This window comes from Nomia melanderi, chromosome 5 (genome assembly GCF_051020985.1).
Source record: "Nomia melanderi isolate GNS246 chromosome 5, iyNomMela1, whole genome shotgun sequence".
NCBI classification, from domain to species: domain Eukaryota; kingdom Metazoa; phylum Arthropoda; class Insecta; order Hymenoptera; family Halictidae; genus Nomia; species Nomia melanderi.
The window spans coordinates 16,268,473-16,285,116 of NC_135003.1; the positions used below are offsets into that span (position 1 = coordinate 16,268,473).

The window sequence follows — 16,644 nt, forward strand, 5'->3', positions numbered from 1 at the left end:
TTAAACCCTACCAATTTAAATTAATTTTACATTCAATCATGAATTTAATTCAAAAGGAAACATAATTAGCTTTCAAATATTGCCAACTGAGACTTGTTCGAAATACACATGTATTGTCTTATTTTAAATACAGGATGTGTTGCTTGATTTTAAAATTGTTCTTTTTTTTAAATATAAATTAGATTAGAAATTGCTTACACTATTGTTTTATAAAACTTTTATTTAATAATAAGTAAAACTTGTCGAAGGTTGTTGCCAACCTTCTAAGGTAAAGTCATGAACTTCAAAACAAGTTTCATTAGGTGTCGTGTTCATCGTTGTCTTCACCAAGTATTGTTTAATGTTAATGTTAACAAAATAATTAACTATTATCAAGTGTTGTTTTATACTGAGTTATGTACTCAATACAGTGACGTTAATAAATAATTTTGCACAATCATCAAGAATATATTTACCCTGAAAAACAAGTTCAAACTTGTTTGAAGAAATATGCAGTACAATAACCTCATTCAGTGAATTGTAAACTGTATTTTTTGTGACGCTAAAACAAGGTATTTAAATTTGATAAATGTGTAATTAATTTTAGTATTAAATAACAAGACTTTGTAATTAAAAATTTTTAACAATTTTCAAAATAGTAAATAGGGCGACTTTATTTCCTTTAATTAAGGTTCTATCATCATAATGATGAAATACAAAATTAATGTTTGTATTTCCTTGTTTTCTTTCTCAAATATTATAAATTATTGTTCACTTATTGCTAAGAATAAGCTTATTTGAAAACATCTATATTCCTTAGATATTTGTACAGACTTATTGTATTATTGTTATTATTGTAGACAAAATAATAAAAATGGTGGCTGGTCCTACAGAACACGGCATACAAGCAGATGTAATATTTGTCATTGAAGGTACAGCTGTTAATGGAGCCTATCTTAATGACCTCAGGACAAATTATCTCCTTCCAACACTCGAGTAAGTTTTAAGTTATTTATTTATATTCTCATATAATATTTACTCAAACTTTATTATATTATGTGTTCAAATTAATTCATCTGAAACTTCTCTAATTTATAGATATTTTAATCAAGGTTCCATTGAAGATAGAGAATATGTTTCAGAGGTAATGTAATGCAGATGTGAATGCAACCATACTAATTTAAATTTCATGATTTTAATATTTTCATTTGATCTTAGAATAGTGCAACATTGTACGGTATAGTGGTATATCATGCTGCTGACTGTTTACCAGCACCCTGCACGGAAACTTTTGGACCTTATGCTAACCCCCACAAGTTATTACTTGTCCTAGATAAATTAGAGTAAGTAAAAGTATAGTTTTTTAATCTAGCAATCCTCTAACTTATAAAAAATTTTATATACAAATAGGATGGTTGGTGGGAAAGGAGAATCTTATGCAAATATTGGAGAGGGTCTTGCCACTGGATTACAATGTTTTGAGGATTTACAATTACGACGTGAACCAAATACAGCATCACAAAAACATTGCATTTTAATTTGTAATTCTCCTCCATATCAAACAGTTATACAGGAATCATACAAATTTGCTGGCCATTCTATAGAGCAGCTGGCTGCTCTGTATCAAGAGGTATGTTGATATAAACAATTTCTATGTAAACTGTATATCAGATGTATAAGCATGTTTTCTTGTTTCAGAGAAACATTAATCTTTCAATACTGTCACCTAGAAAAATACCCGCATTGTTCAAGCTGTTCGAAAAAGCTGGAGGAGATCTGCAGTCATCTCAAACCAAAAATTATGCTAAAGATCCACGACATTTGGTGCTGTTACGTAACTATAACTTGAAGGAAAGACCTGTTAGTCCTCCGCTTCCAGGAACTGTTCACCCTACTCAAGGCACTGCTGCTCAAATCCCATTGAGCCCACTGCAAAGTAACGACAGTCCGAATACAAATCAAGTTCAACAAAATATCGCTCAACCTACCCAACAACAGGGTCCTCCATTCAGAAATCAAACTCCTCAGAATATTACGTCGGTTCATCAAACAGTAGTACCGATTGCGGCTGCTATGAATGCTGGAAGGCCTCCCTACAATCCTCAAATATCTGCTCCACCAACTTACCACCCGACAGGTGTGCCAGCAAGAACAGGCCACACAAGGTGGAGACCTTTCGTTACACCAGGAACTACTGGACCAGCAAATACACAAAGCAGTGCTTTGATAGCGCAATTGAACCAGCCTCCTTCATTGGGACTCAATGTAACACCGTTTGGTCAAAGAATGGACGGTAATAATGAATTCATATTTTCAGTATCAGTCTAGTCAATACATACACCTTGACTCACAATATGTTAATGTGAATGCAACGGGGAAACGTTTAAGAATGTAAATAAAATCCATATTATATGCACTTTTAGTAGCCAATACCAATGTAATGGCTGCCAATGCGCAACAACAACAACAGCAGCAGCAGCAACAACAGCAACAACAACTTACACAACAACAACAGCAACAAGTGACATTTACCATGCGATTGCAGCAGCAGCAACAACAACAGCAAAACGTACAACAACAAGCTTCGATGCCTATGCAAGCTCAGCAGTCTCATGGACAAGGAGCACCGCAACTTACAGTGTCATGTGTCAGTCAGTCTGTACCTACACAAGTTCCACAAACGGTGACTGCTTCCCAAACGCAGGCATCAGTATCGTCGGTTAGTCAGCAACAGCAAGTACCACATTCTCAAGCACAGGTAATAGTTTTAAGTAGTTCATGTAATATATGAATTCTGTGACTTATCTTTATTGGAGAATTCATGTGGATTTTTATATTCTAGGGTAACATAAGCGCTGGACCTGTAGCTGGCCCACAAATTGCAGCAGCAAGAGAAAGACATACGATTTGGCAAGGTATGATCGAATGGGTTGAGAAAGCCAAAGCACCCTCGGACACACAGAAACAGACAAGACATCTGCCTTGTCAAGTTTCTGCAAACTTGAAGGACGGTGATCCAGAATTGTAAGTTCCTTTTAAGAGGAAATATTTGTGTTCAAACATTTTTATGATATTGACATTACTGAACTGTTCTCTAGGAAAGCCGATACTTGGCCACAGAAGCTACTTATGCAATTGATGCCCAAGCATCTGATAGGAAACATTGGAGGATCTTATTTGAAGAATTCTAAATCTGTTTTGTTCCATCCAACGGCGTGCGAGGCATTAGACTCTTTGACTAAAGTTATGAGCTCTGGATTTGTTAGTATTTCATAGATTTTGAAATGTATACGTATATCTGTCTTGAGGAATTACTGATAATAATCGTACTGCAGGCAGGGTGTGTTCACTTCACTTTTCCTCCACCGACACCGAGCTGTGACATAAAAGTACTTATTCTCCTGTACACGGCTGAGAAAAGGACATATTTAGGATTCATTCCAAACGATCAGTCAGGTTTCGTGGACCGTCTTCGAAAGGTCATTCAGCAACAGAAAACATCTCACGCTTCTATCAGACAAGGACAGGTCGGTATACATTGTGAAATGTTAAGTGATTAATGTTTAAAGATGGAGGTACATTGATTAAATATCACAGGCTGGACCTGCACAGGGAAATGCAATAACTGGACCAATGCCCACTACGGGTACATCACAAGGTGGCATTCTTATGTCTCAAACGAATACTGTGGCAATGGGAGGAGGTCAGATAACTCAAAATGTAGTCCCTTCGAATGCTGCGCAACAAACATTGACTTCATCCGCTGGCCCTCAAAATCAAATAAGTATGCAGGTAAACTACACAATGAAAATAGAGTATATACGTTCTTAAGTACATTTTAATTATAAAAGAATCATCATTTCATACCAAAAGAAGAAGAAAATAGATTACTGATTCATCGTAGACTCACATGTACATAAATCATAAAAGTCGCCCCGATTAAAATATTGACAGGCTGGCCAAATTACTGGTCCCCAGGTTGCTACATCTTCCGGCACAATGATAGGCCAACAGAGACCACCGTTTGACGATATAGAAATAGCTAGGCACCACAACCTGTTGAAAATCCAACAGCTGCGACAAACGTTGGAAGCCGCGCAACAGCAAGAGGCGCAGTACAAGTCGCAATTGGAAGTGAATGTAAGTATAAGAAGTGTCAAAGGAATATAGGAAATATATTAAAACGTAATATCGTATGTCAAAATTACTCTTGTAGATTCAACAAAATTTAGAAGTTGCACAACAACAAGAAATGCAGTATAAACAACAATTGGAGGTGACATACTTTGAAAGATTTCTTTATCGTACGTTGCGGATCTAGAAAAAATTAATTATAGAAAATTTGTGTGCAGGCTCAGCAAGCGCAAAGAGCTCTTAATCCTGTCGGTATGGCCAATCAACAAGCAAACGCGCCGAGATTAATGCGCCCTGGTTCAAATATGGGCCTCAGACATTTATTACAACAAGTATAAAATTCAATGTTTATATTTGATTTAGAAGGATTAAGGTAGCGATCAATTTAATTATATGTGTACATTTTTTGTTGCAGCCACAACCACCGTATAGGCAACAAGTACTTGGACTGCAGCAACAAATTGTTGGAGCCAGGGGTCAAATGCCAACCAGGCCAATGGCTCCTGGTAATCCACAGAATCAGCAATTCGAGGACGTCTCTAATTATGATTTCCTTGGTTAGGTAATTTAAGTAGCGAAAATTTTGTCAATGTAATATTGTATTTAAGTAAATTATGCATCAGTAGTATTAGTTGTTTTGATACATTTTACATGTGTATAACGTAAATAGCTTAGGATTCTTAATATGTAAAAAAATATATGTGTTAAGACTACAAAGTGTATATTTCTATCTAGGATGAGCAAGGAACACAATTTACTAATAGATACATCATTTAAAGCAATAGCAATAAATATGTAAAGATTATTTATATTTTAACATGTGTATTACTGTAGATATTATTAATGTGTAACCTAATAAATTAATTCATCAATTTTAAAGACAATTTCTATACGAAATAATATTTATATGTGATTGGTTTATTGGTAAACAAAAGCACGTGGTAAAAAAATAAAAAGGTTATGTACTGTCTGATGATATTAAGTTAGAAACCTGACAACACAGGGGCAAGAACCCTTTGTATTATTTTGTAAATATCAGAAATACGAATGAAGAAAGGTAAGGCTTTTAGACAGTAAATAATGGGAACATGAAACACAAATAATTACCATGATTCCATTGCTTTCAATAATTACAGATTTAGTTAAGAACCTGTTGCATGGCATGCCTACACAAGGCTCTATAAATTCTAGTAGTTAATTAGGTCTGTCTAGAAATAAATAATAAATGCTTTTAAACTATGTTCATTTTAATTCAATTTTTCTTTAATATGACATATATTTTCCTTAATGTGTACGTAACATTACATATAAACATGAATTTGATTAATCTGTTTTTGTGTTTGAAGAGTAGGATATTATTTTGCATTAAAAAATATGTCCCTCAACATGTTTTGACATTAATTTGATAATTTCATCAGTTGTAAAATTATGACGTAAATTGTAATGGAATAACAATCATGTGCATAGATATATGCAAATGAATCCAAATACACAGATTTAACTGGTACCATTTTATAATTTTTTAAGTATTTTAAATAAAATTAAGATTTATTTCTAATATTATTAAGTTTGTATTTTTCGTGAAAACAAAATAGTTGTAATCTTTCTAAGAATAAGAAAATATGAATACACGTATAATCTCATCAAGTGATAATATTATTGAGCAAGATGACCTTTTGACCCAAGTTTACTCTGTTTGAAATAATAACATGGATATTCTATTTTGCAATTACCATACTGATAAATGGTACCACTAATAACATACCAGGGGGTCTGACTGAATGTAATTCATCACTATTAACTCAGTATTATGGTCTATTTGCATGGTTGCACAGTGGTGTTTCCAATTTTTATACTGTTTTCTTTTGTTTGTTAATTCTCTTGTGTTTCATCTGTCTAGGATCATTGATTTATAGATCATGGGTATTATAAAATTCTACAAATTACCTGGATTGCGATCTGGTCAGCTTAAAAACAAATTCAATAGCCTGGCTCAAATATCCAGTTCAATAACTGGATTAGAAACAGAATTGTGCTACTATATTGAAACTAAGGAACCTTTAAGTGATAAAGAATCAGAACTATTAAAATGGATTCTTATTCCTCCATTTGAACATCACAGTCTGAAGAATCATAGTGCCTTCGATGAAAAATTGGATGGTAATTTGATTATTGAGATTGGCCCAAGGTAAAGCAAATCAAATAATCATATTAGAAAATAGTGTACTATAAGTAACATAATTTTTATATTTTTGCAGGTTGAACTTTTCTACAGCATTCTCCAGTAATGCTGTATCAATTTGCAAGTCTGTACATTTACATAAGATAACAAGAATTGAATCAGTTGTTAGATACTGCATTAAACATAATGAAAAAGTTGACAAGAATTTGGAACAAGCAGTATGTATACAAAAATTGTAATAATATTGAAAAGGAAAAGCAACAATCCAGTTCTAATATATTTTTAATTTTTTGTAGATAACAGATGCATTGCACGATAAAATGACTCAATGCAGATACATGAAACCTATAGAAACATTTGATCATGGTTTCAGACCTGAAAACTGGTTCGAAGTAGATATTCTGAAGAGTGGTCGAAAAGCATTGGAGGAAGTTAATTTGAAATTAGGTACAAATTTAAAATGAATTACAATAAAATACTCTGTGCAAGATGAAACTTATTATAGTCTTTATACAGGTCTAGCATTTGACAATTGGGATTTAGATTTTTATACAGACCTGTTCTTTAGTAAATTGAAACGGAATCCAACTAGCGTTGAATGTTTCGATTTGGCGCAATCTAATAGTGAACATAGCCGTCATTGGTTCTTCAAAGGTCACATTGTTGTTGATGATAAAGAAATGGAAAGATCGTTGCTCGACATGATCATAGAGACACAGAAATACTCGAATCCAAATAATACAATTAAGTTTAGTGATAACAGTAGTGCGATCAAAGGCTACCAAGTGAAGACACTAAGGCCTAACAAAACTCACAAATGTAGCTCTTTTCGTTTAGAGAATGTAGATCAAGATCTTATATTCACTGCTGAGACTCACAATTTTCCAACTGGTGTTGCTCCATTTAGGTAAACGATTACAAAAATTATTACAGATATCAATCATCTTAGAATTATTATAATTTACAGTGGAGCTACAACTGGAACTGGAGGCAGATTGAGAGATATTCAAGGCATTGGTAGGGGAGGGAATTATATTGCTGGGACTGCTGGTTATTCTGTTGGAAATTTGTATATTCCAGGTTCATTTTATTTTTAAATATTTTGCAAATTCCAGACAGTTCACTGTTCTCATCAACGATATCATTTTTTTTCTAGGATATGACCTACCATGGGAAGAAGAAAGTGTTCTGTATCCCACCAACATGGCTAGTCCATTAGACATCATAATCGAAGCTAGTAACGGTGCATCTGATTATGGCAACAAATTTGGTGAGCCAGTTATATCTGGGTTCTCTCGTTCTTTTGGTATGGTAGATAATGAAGGTATACGACGTGAATGGATCAAGCCCATAATGTTCAGTGGAGGATTGGGTACAATGGATGCCGATATGTCCCATAAAGTTCCACCACAAAAAGGTCTGAAAAAACTGTTGTATAGAAGATAACTAAATATGGAACAGAACAATTTAAGATTAATGATTTTAGGTATGGAAGTAATCAAAATAGGTGGTCCTGTATATAGAATCGGAGTAGGAGGTGGCTCAGCAAGTTCCATCGAGGTAGTTTAATTTTCAAGTTCTTCATTATTACATCTTCCATCTTCTGATCAATTAAGAAGTTAAATATTATTAGGTGCAAGGTGACAATAATTCAGAACTCGATTTTGGAGCAGTACAAAGAGGTGATGCAGAAATGGAGCAAAAATTGAATAGAGTAGTTCGTGCGTGCACTGAAATGGGACAGAAGAATCCAATACTTAGTATACACGATCAAGGAGCTGGAGGAAATGGTAAAAATAATATTCACGTACTTACATGGTAACCATAAGAAATTACGTGATAATATTGCATCGTTAATGGGTGTTTTAAATACCGTTAGGTAACGTTCTAAAGGAGCTGGTAGAACCCGCAGGTGCTGTTATTTTTACTAAGAAATTCGAGTTAGGCGATTCAAGTCTCAGTACCTTAGAATTATGGGGTGCTGAATACCAAGAAAATGATGCAATTCTGTGTAAACCGAAAGACACTGATTTACTAAAGGAAATAGCAGCACGGGAGAAATGCCCTATTAATTTCGTAGGGACTGTTACCGGAAACGGAAAAATTATTCTTTCTGAAGAAAACAACTGTGATGTATCAAAATACCTAGATGAGAATTATAAACAAGATACGAGGCATCCGGTTGATTTAGACTTAGAATTGGTACTTGGAAAAATGCCTCGTAAGGTGAGTATTTCTACAAATAGTAAAAAAGACAAATATTATGTGTGACAAAATCTAAACTGAATATATTTTGCAGACATTTAACCTTCAGAGGCAGAAAACACACTTACCCTCTTTATCATTACCAGAGAATTTAACTGTCCAATCTGTGTTGGAAAGGGTCTTGCGATTGCCTTCAGTTGGGAGCAAGCGATATTTAACTAACAAAGTTGACCGTTGCGTAACTGGATTGATTGCGCAGCAACAATGTGTTGGCCCCTTGCATACTCCTCTTGCTGATGTTGCTGTAGCTGCAATTTCTCATTTCTCAACGGTAAGAAAGGGCGAAACATAGAAAGAAAAATAGTTTTCAACAGTAATGTCAGGATTTATGTAGCTATTATTTTATATAGGTTGGTATAGCCACGTCCATTGGAGAACAGCCAATAAAGGGTTTGGTGAACGCAGCAGCTGGAGCTCGTATGACTGTGGCAGAGGCGTTAAGCAACTTAGTATTTGCACACATTTCAGACTTAAAGGTATTAGATGTATCTATGTTGATATACTTCCTTATTAGATTCAATTAAACATTTGTCTATTTTTCTATGACTCACACGTGCTGTTTGTAGGATGTTAAGTGCAGTGGAAATTGGATGTGGGCTGCGAAGTTACCAGGAGAAGGTGCAGCGTTATACGATGCATGTTCTGCAATGTGTTCATTGATGAACGAACTTGGCATTGCGATTGATGGAGGTAAAGATTCTCTAAGCATGGCTGCTCGAATCGGTGAAGAGGTTGTCAAAGCACCAGGAACGCTTGTGATTTCTTGCTACGCTCCTTGTCCGAATGTTCAACAGGTAATTAACAAGATTCTTCAGGAGAATTTGCTTTCTAAAAATAAATCTTTTACATTTAATTAACATTATATTATTGTAGGTAGTAACGCCAGATCTAAAAGCACCTGCAGCAGGGAAAAACGGTTGGCTGTTATTCGTCGATTTATCTAATGGACAGAGTCGAATTGGCGGTACTGCTTTAGCTCAAGCTTATAAATCACTTGGTAACGATGTTCCAGATGTAGAGGATGCAGATTTGTTAAAAAATGCTTTTAAAGCTACACAACAGTTGATTGCAGGTGAATTACACTGTTTCAGTATCTGTTGAAGATGCATATGAAGTTCAATGTTTTTAATCTTCTTACAGAGGGGAAAATATTAGCAGGACACGATGTCAGCGATGGAGGACTCATCACGTGTCTTTTAGAAATGTGCTTCGGTGGTATCTCCGGAATAGATGTTAACATCTCTCACAAATTAGGAACTCCTATACAAATTTTATTCGCTGAAGAAGTAGGATGGGTGTTGGAAGTTGATGAAGAAAGTTATCATTATGCGTTGGATGTATTTAAACAATTCAATGCTCCTGTTTACTCAATTGGCCGATCCGGAGGATTCGGAATCTCTTCAAAAGTATTTCTTTTGAATTTTCTATGAAGTCAGTAATATAAATATTTATAACCATCTTCATTACGGTTATTTAATGGTTTCAGCTAAATATTAAAGTGCAGAATCAGACTGTTCTAAACTCGACAGTGTTGTCTCTGATGTCTGTATGGGAAGAAACTAGCTATCAACTAGAACGCCGTCAAACAAATATAGAGTGTGCATTGGAAGAGTTCAATGGACTCAAAAATAGAACTGCTCCGGCTTACAAGTTATCCTTTGACCCTAATGTCCGACCTGCTGAAATCCACAGAACTCGTATGTAAGATTTTAATTCTGTGTCTATCCGAGTTACAGTAAATTTTATATTTTATATTGTTCGTGCAGCAAATATCACTGTAGCCGTGATAAGGGAAGAAGGAACAAACGGAGACAGAGAAATGGCGGCGTCATTGATGCAAGCCGGGTTTGAAGTTTGGGATGTAACGATGCAAGATCTGTTAGATAACAAAGTGACATTTGATAGGTTCAGGGGTGTTATATTTCCTGGTGGTTTCAGTTATGCTGGTGCGTCGTTTACAAAAGCTAATTCTTTTAGAACTGTCACTGTTAGTATACCTTGTGTAATCAGTTTAAATCAATCTCGAATTTCAGACGTTCTGGGGTCTGCTAAAGGATGGGCCGCGAGTCTTCTCTTCCACCCATCTCTGGAGAAGCAATTAAAAAAATTCGTTTCTCGCGAGGACACATTCAGTTTAGGTGTTTGTAACGGATGCCAATTAATGTCTCTGCTGGGATGGATAGGAAACGAAACCGGTACGTTCCGTTGAGTAATAAAATTTGCTTGGCGTAAGAGATCAACGCTTGTGAAACTCATGAATATAATTAATATGCGTGATTATATCGTCTTTCTGTTACAGGTGACACTAAAGTGCCAGACATTTTCTTAGATCACAACATATCCGAAAGGTTCGAGTGTCGATGGAGTACAGTCAGAATTGATAAGTCACCATCCATCATGTTAAGTGGAATGGAGAATAGCGTCTTGGGCGTGTGGGTCGCACACGGCGAAGGAAGATTCACTTTCAAAAATAATGATATTTTGAACAAAGTTAAAGAGAACAATTGCTTAGCTATTAGATACACAGATGATTATGGTAACCCGACCGAACAATACCCTCTGAATCCAAATGGAAGTACAGGTAAGGATTCATCTCTTGATACAATGGTCCTTAAACATTTCTCGCATCAAGTTAAAAATCACTGTCTTAATGAATTCATGAATTAATGAATCATGAATGAAATGATTTACGTATTACCTTAGATGGTATTGCTGGTATTTGCTCCGCGGATGGACGACATTTAGCGATGATGCCACATCCTGAACGATGCACGCAGATGTGGCAATGGCCTTGGAAACCAACAGATTGGACGAGATACAAGGTCTCACCATGGCAGCGTATGTTTGATAACGCATACGCCTGGTGCGTATCAAAACAGATGCAACACATTCCATACGACTGCAGCAGATATTGTAAATAATAAGATTGTATTCTTTCTTTTTCAAAGAACTGTAATTTTTCTAAATAAATTACTTCCTACGGATTTCCACTGAACGCTCGTAGATTATAAAATTCTTTATTTTCTACTTTCTTAACAAAATACGGTAACATTGTGTTGTCAAGTATTATATAAATGGTAAATTACAGTCAAAAATTTCTTAATCGTTTAATTCGCGTCACTTAAACGAATTCTGTCTCACTTTAAAATGTTGATTCAAAGGTGAGAATTGTGGAAATTGATTTGTATCGAAAACATCTTCTAAATGCAGATCGCACCGCAGTATCACAACACCGGATGGATTTACTTTGACTTTTATTTTCGTTTGCGGCGTCAAGACGCCGTAATTCACGTCTTCGTATAAATCCTAGAAAAAGAATGTATCCGTTCAAGCTGGTTTCATTTTGGTTCCATTATAAATTAGGATTATTTCAAAACGGACGTACCTCTACACTGTATCCTCCAGGATATTGGAGTCCAAGTTCTTTTAATGTAACAGACACATCGGACGGCGTGCCGTCCGTTCTCCTATTTACAAATGCTATGGCGTAAGAGTAGTAATTCTGGTAGATGGGAGTTATCGGCCTCGCCCATATTTCAATGCCTTTATGCTAAGGAGCAGAAGAGAATTCTTACTAACGTATTCCAAAGCCTACACTGTTTTCTTAATTTTGTTGAATTTTCATTCTGCTTGTTTTACTGTAATTTAAATTCTAACTACGTCACTACGGTATACTAACTTTGTAGATACGCCGACCCTGTATGCCCAGTGGATCCTGATCTACAGCGATAATTTTCCTATTTTGTAAAATAGCTTTGTATTCCGGTCTGATCGTTCGTAGATCAACGGACATTAATAGAGGAGCGGCCAATATAGCCCACAACGCCATTTGCGTTTTGCTTTGTTCATAACTCAAGCCAAAGTTACCAATAATTAACATATCGGGATCGTTCCAGTGGCCGGGTCCCGCGTTTGGTACAATCCCATCTTGATTGTTCCCGTAATAATCTATAATAGTTTCTAAACTGTTCCAGGAATCTTGAATGTCATCAAAATTCCTCCAAAGATTGCAATGTTGCGTTATGGCAGTAAAGTTTGGCTGAAATTTGTATGATTTCAAATATTGATTCGTATAATATTCTACAAATGGTATTGGGAGCACCAACCTGTATTCCAGCATAAATTTGATAGACTGGCCAACTACAAGAATATATCATAGCACGGCCGGTTTGATTTAAATAAAATCCAAATTCGGGATATCCTAAAATATTTTATAAAATCGTAAACCATTGGATAGAATTCGAGTCAAATAATATATGTTTTCTACTTATTTAAGTTATACCTCTGTCCATTTCGGTCGGATGAGAATAACAACCATCCAATTTCACGTAATCAACATCCCAAGATGCGAAAGTAAGTGCATCTGTTTCTAAGTGTCCTAATATGCCAGGGTAACCAGCACATGTGTAATTACCAAAATCTTCATATATCCCAAATTTAAGACCTTTCGAGTGAATCTACACAGCGAAAGTTATAAATTGTAGAAGTAGAAAGATAGTGTTCAACATTAGGCGAAATAATAGACACATACATAGTTTGCAAGACTTTTCATTCCATATGGAAATCTTTGTCTGTCTGGCACAAGTTGACCATTAACATCTCTGTCTTTTTCCAACCAACAGTCATCAACATTAACATACTCATATCCAACAGCAGCATACCCCTCTGCTACAATAATGTCTGCCATTGTACGAAAGAGTCGATCACTATAACATGTAATAATTAAATTTTCAATAATTGGTTCATTTGTCTCATAATAATACAAATTCTTTTACTTTTAGTCCTTGTACATGACAAGAAACATTAAATAATCATGTCAAACTCAAAATTGACATAAACATTGGTGGTTGGTGATTATATATCATTATGTATCACTTATCGGCATAAACAAATGATTTAACTGTTCATTGTAATATAAGCTTAATAAGCAAATTTGCATAACAACTACGTCAGAGCCTTAAATGATATTATTAAGTATCAGTGCTGAAGTCATTATCTTTGATTCACATATTACATTAATTAATTCTGTTCTAATCCACATATTAAGAAACAAAAACATTGAATTTTTTTTATTTCATCATTACAACATGCATGATATAGCAATAATGTTATGGGTAATTAGATTTTCATTAAGTATCATTAAATACCTAATACAGGTAAACATAAATACCCCAGTGAAAACTTAAATACAGGAAACCTTTATAAAAACAAAATCACTCTAAAAAAATTTGTGTACTTATATATAACTTTAAAATATTTTTGTCTGCACAAATATATTGCAATCATGAGTAAACATGTGTTCCAACATATTTATAAGTTTTCTATTTATAGTTTGGCTTTACAAAAAAGAAAATTCTGTAAGAGCTTGCTATTTTCTTGCATGATCATTCATATAGGTCACTTTAAGAATGAAATCATGTTTTGCATTTCTCAATATTCATCTACTAAGTGGAATTGGTTGCAATATTCCTTAGATATAGAGATACATAACAGAGATGCTAATGAAGTTTCACTTTATAATGTATAATCGTGTTGCACTATTAAATAAGAGTTAAAAAGTTATAAAACAAAAACAATATTACATTTCCACAAAGAAAATAAAAAAAGCAATCAAATAAAACAGTCGCAGACGGACATTATAGAAAGTTAAAAAGAAAAGAAAAGGGGAAAAAAAAAGATTACAAGATTAACACTCTCACCTGATACAATTGTCAGGATCATTTTTACAATCTGTGTTGCACCTGAATCGCTCCCAAGCAAGCCAGCCCATGGGCGGTGTTTTCGCAAGACCATTTTCAAGAGCCAATGTCAAATCTGCCACTGACACAAGCAAACACCATATCCATACCATCTGCAACATTCTGCAAAAATGCACGTTTCTTTTACTAATTCCTTTCACTGCACACGTACACTGAACCGACTATTAATGGGCTACGACTCCGGTATCATAATTTTGTTAAACAATAATTCTAACAAATGTTTAAAAACTTTGTCCGTGCCAGGAGGAGATCTGGTTGTTAGGAGCAGAGCAAAATTGCCATCCACATCCTGCACGGCTCTTGGCAGACTGATCTGATATAAGACCTCCAAGCCAAGAGTACTTTCACCCAATGCCCCATTTCATTTTTACACACAATCACTGTCGTTGGTGGTGTGAGCATTGATTTCCTTTTGTACAGGGAACGGTCCTGCACACTAGTGCGCCGATTGCCCGTGTAACTATTACGGTACAATTACGCCTACGAAAGACAATCGTAAGCACATTTTATCCGCGAATATCACCTTTGTCTTTAACTACCTAGAATACCAGTGGTTTATCTTACGTGTCTCCGGTTCTCGTACACTGAAAATTCTTAAGGACTCGTCAAATTCTTCCAGCGTTTACCTCGCGAGCATTTACTCGGCGCAAATATGCCACGTACTATGTTTTAACCAAACAAACATATGCATTTAACTTTTCGCCATAAATGATGAATACGCGGTAAGGAGAGATCAGTCACCGAGTAATGCGCGGTGATCAAGTGAATGCACCATTAATTTTCGACGCGTTCGCCGATCGTTAATTCTCCAATTACGATCGTTCGCATAATTGGAAGTGTTTACAAACAAGCCGCGCACACGACACGATAAACTTGACATTTCTATGATGGAAATAATCCGCGACGTCGAACACGTTTCAGTGCGCGGCGGACCATTTGCGGTAAACGTTGGAACTGAGAACCACTGTCACCTTAGAGTATCACTTTTATATTTTTCTCGGGCAGATTACTTTAACGTGTTACGGAAAAAAATGAAACTTTTTTCAAATTTTGCTGATATCTTTAATTATCATTTATGACATTAACCGTCCGTTTCGAGGGAATCAACGAGATAGAAGAAATTAATATCCTAAACAACGCACCTGATTCTCGAACAGCACCGGTTTTACGGACAGCATTGCTTTCCATACTTTCATTTCGATTACCTAATCGAAAGGAAAAATCGATCGCTTGAGGATAGATTCCGGTATCTCTTTATCGACTGAGGATACCGTTTATTGATCCGAAAATATGTATCAAATTCAAATTTAAGGCGAGAAGGAATCGGTAAGTACGCGTGAACTATATCGAGAAAGGATCAGAGATTAATTTTCCCTACTCGTCTGTTAATTTTCAAATGATTTAACAGAATCTCTCATAAAATCAATCGTAATCATTGTGAAAACTTCAGCCGAATTTGATTTTCGATTTCACGATTGTTTAAGCAATTTTTTTAACCTCAAATTTGTTCATTCTTTTACGTAATAATTGAAAACATTTGTGCCATTAAACATAGTTACCGTACAAGAGAAATTTGTTCTTCATAGAAAGTAGAAAAGTATACTGTCTGTTACGGTTGTCAAAGAGCGTATTTTTTAATTGGTGTCAGCGGAGCAACTTCCGTTTTTAATGTATTGATACCTTGAAGACTGTTTATTATTCGGTAAACAAAACTTGTCAGAGCATTCAAGGATTTTTTATAGAGCCCATGCTAATATTAGAACTTTTTATCAATTATTCAAATACATGTAGAAAAATAATGTTTGCAATAACGTTACTTACTTTTATAGTTGATTGATATCTGTCAACGGTGAAATCAGTGCGTGACGATATTCAAATCATAACGAGTCTCCAATTACTTAGCACACCTTTAATACTTTAAGGTGATTAAAATTAAAAAAAAAATGTGTCAATGTTAAATTTGAACGCTGTTATTTACGGCTACGGAATTGGTGCGTTGTTTAACGGACAACGAGACCACCGCGTTGTGCAAAAGGAGACTGTTGGAATCCTGGTTGCGCCCTCTGTTTATATTCACCCGTTAAAATTCACGCGCCCGCCTGTTTCTGCTTGATACACATTAGATAAGAGTTATCGGCTGCATGTGCACGGTCGATTGTTATTCCGCCAATCTTTGCCGATGATCTATGTAATTATAAGTATGATAAATAACGCTACTCTTCACAGGGTTTATCACATTTTTGCATCGTATAATAGATTGCATATTGAAGGTTTACTGTCGTATGTCATAGTCTTTGCAACTTTTCACGATCATACATAACCTTT

At 35.2% G+C, this 16,644-nt stretch overlaps 3 protein-coding genes across 15 annotated transcripts; 2 read left to right on the forward strand and 1 right to left on the reverse strand.

Moving 5' to 3' along the window:
• Positions 1-257: 257 nt before the first annotated feature.
• LOC116424448 (Mediator complex subunit 25) lies at positions 258-4,998 on the forward strand. 7 transcript variants are annotated; one of them, XM_031970851.2, is made up of 15 exons: positions 258-551; positions 840-975; positions 1,078-1,123; positions 1,198-1,322; positions 1,390-1,609; positions 1,678-2,272; positions 2,403-2,737; positions 2,822-3,003; positions 3,078-3,240; positions 3,315-3,506; positions 3,577-3,771; positions 3,934-4,119; positions 4,196-4,255; positions 4,317-4,445; positions 4,529-4,998. In XM_031970851.2, exons 2-15 carry the CDS (start codon positions 854-856, stop codon positions 4,673-4,675), a joined length of 2,697 nt encoding a protein of 898 aa, XP_031826711.1. In that variant the 5' UTR covers positions 258-551; positions 840-853; the 3' UTR covers positions 4,676-4,998. The 7 variants fall into 7 exon arrangements, with proteins under 7 accessions (XP_031826711.1, XP_031826712.1, XP_031826713.1 ...); XM_031970852.2 differs by having other exon boundaries at positions 4,332-4,445; XM_031970853.2 differs by having other exon boundaries at positions 3,958-4,119.
• Positions 4,999-5,013: 15 nt separating this feature from the next.
• Positions 5,014-11,555, forward strand: Pfas (phosphoribosylformylglycinamidine synthase). The gene is made up of 20 exons (XM_031970850.2): positions 5,014-5,170; positions 6,014-6,301; positions 6,372-6,513; positions 6,592-6,742; positions 6,812-7,202; positions 7,263-7,375; positions 7,452-7,712; positions 7,782-7,855; positions 7,929-8,085; positions 8,175-8,521; positions 8,595-8,831; positions 8,911-9,036; positions 9,127-9,354; positions 9,434-9,632; positions 9,701-9,966; positions 10,047-10,257; positions 10,327-10,506; positions 10,594-10,755; positions 10,860-11,141; positions 11,264-11,555. The coding sequence occupies exons 2-20, from the start codon at positions 6,033-6,035 to the stop codon at positions 11,479-11,481; spliced, it is 4,014 nt and encodes a 1,337-aa protein (XP_031826710.2). The 5' UTR covers positions 5,014-5,170; positions 6,014-6,032; the 3' UTR covers positions 11,482-11,555.
• On the reverse strand, positions 11,539-16,379 carry LOC116424449 (alpha-N-acetylgalactosaminidase). 7 transcript variants are annotated; one of them, XM_076368025.1, is made up of 9 exons: positions 14,884-15,261; positions 14,560-14,799; positions 14,260-14,421; positions 13,092-13,266; positions 12,843-13,017; positions 12,667-12,761; positions 12,240-12,599; positions 11,946-12,110; positions 11,539-11,866 (listed from the first exon to the last, which is right to left on the reverse strand). In XM_076368025.1, exons 3-9 carry the CDS (start codon positions 14,418-14,420, stop codon positions 11,678-11,680), a joined length of 1,320 nt encoding a protein of 439 aa, XP_076224140.1. In that variant the 5' UTR covers position 14,421; positions 14,560-14,799; positions 14,884-15,261; the 3' UTR covers positions 11,539-11,677. The 7 variants fall into 7 exon arrangements, with proteins under 7 accessions (XP_076224140.1, XP_031826716.1, XP_031826717.1 ...); XM_031970856.2 differs by having other exon boundaries at positions 14,535-14,799; XM_031970857.2 differs by having other exon boundaries at positions 14,535-14,799; positions 14,859-15,261.
• Positions 16,380-16,644: the final 265 nt, after the last annotated feature.

What these genes read in the sequence shown, in the direction of transcription:
- LOC116424448 (XM_031970851.2), top strand. Translation starts at nt 854, where the DNA reads ATGGTGGCTGGTCCTACAGAACACGGCATACAAGCAGATGTAATATTT. An exon ending in CTTGTCCTAGATAAATTAGA is followed by an intron (nt 1,323 to 1,389) that starts GTAAGTAAAAGT and finishes ATATACAAATAG; the next exon opens with GATGGTTGGTGGGAAAGGAG. An exon ending in AAAATCAAATAAGTATGCAG is followed by an intron (nt 3,772 to 3,933) that starts GTAAACTACACA and finishes AAATATTGACAG; the next exon opens with GCTGGCCAAATTACTGGTCC.
- Pfas (XM_031970850.2), top strand. Translation starts at nt 6,033, where the DNA reads ATGGGTATTATAAAATTCTACAAATTACCTGGATTGCGATCTGGTCAG. An exon ending in ACTGGTGTTGCTCCATTTAG is followed by an intron (nt 7,203 to 7,262) that starts GTAAACGATTAC and finishes TATAATTTACAG; the next exon opens with TGGAGCTACAACTGGAACTG. An exon ending in CACACATTTCAGACTTAAAG is followed by an intron (nt 9,037 to 9,126) that starts GTATTAGATGTA and finishes TGCTGTTTGTAG; the next exon opens with GATGTTAAGTGCAGTGGAAA.
- LOC116424449 (XM_031970858.2), bottom strand. Translation starts at nt 14,420, where the DNA reads ATGTTGCAGATGGTATGGATATGGTGTTTGCTTGTGTCAGTGGCAGAT. An exon ending in TGAAAAGTCTTGCAAACTAT is followed by an intron (nt 13,018 to 13,091) that starts GTATGTGTCTAT and finishes TTCGCTGTGTAG; the next exon opens with ATTCACTCGAAAGGTCTTAA. An exon ending in CTGGAGGATACAGTGTAGAG is followed by an intron (nt 11,867 to 11,945) that starts GTACGTCCGTTT and finishes TTCTTTTTCTAG; the next exon opens with GATTTATACGAAGACGTGAA.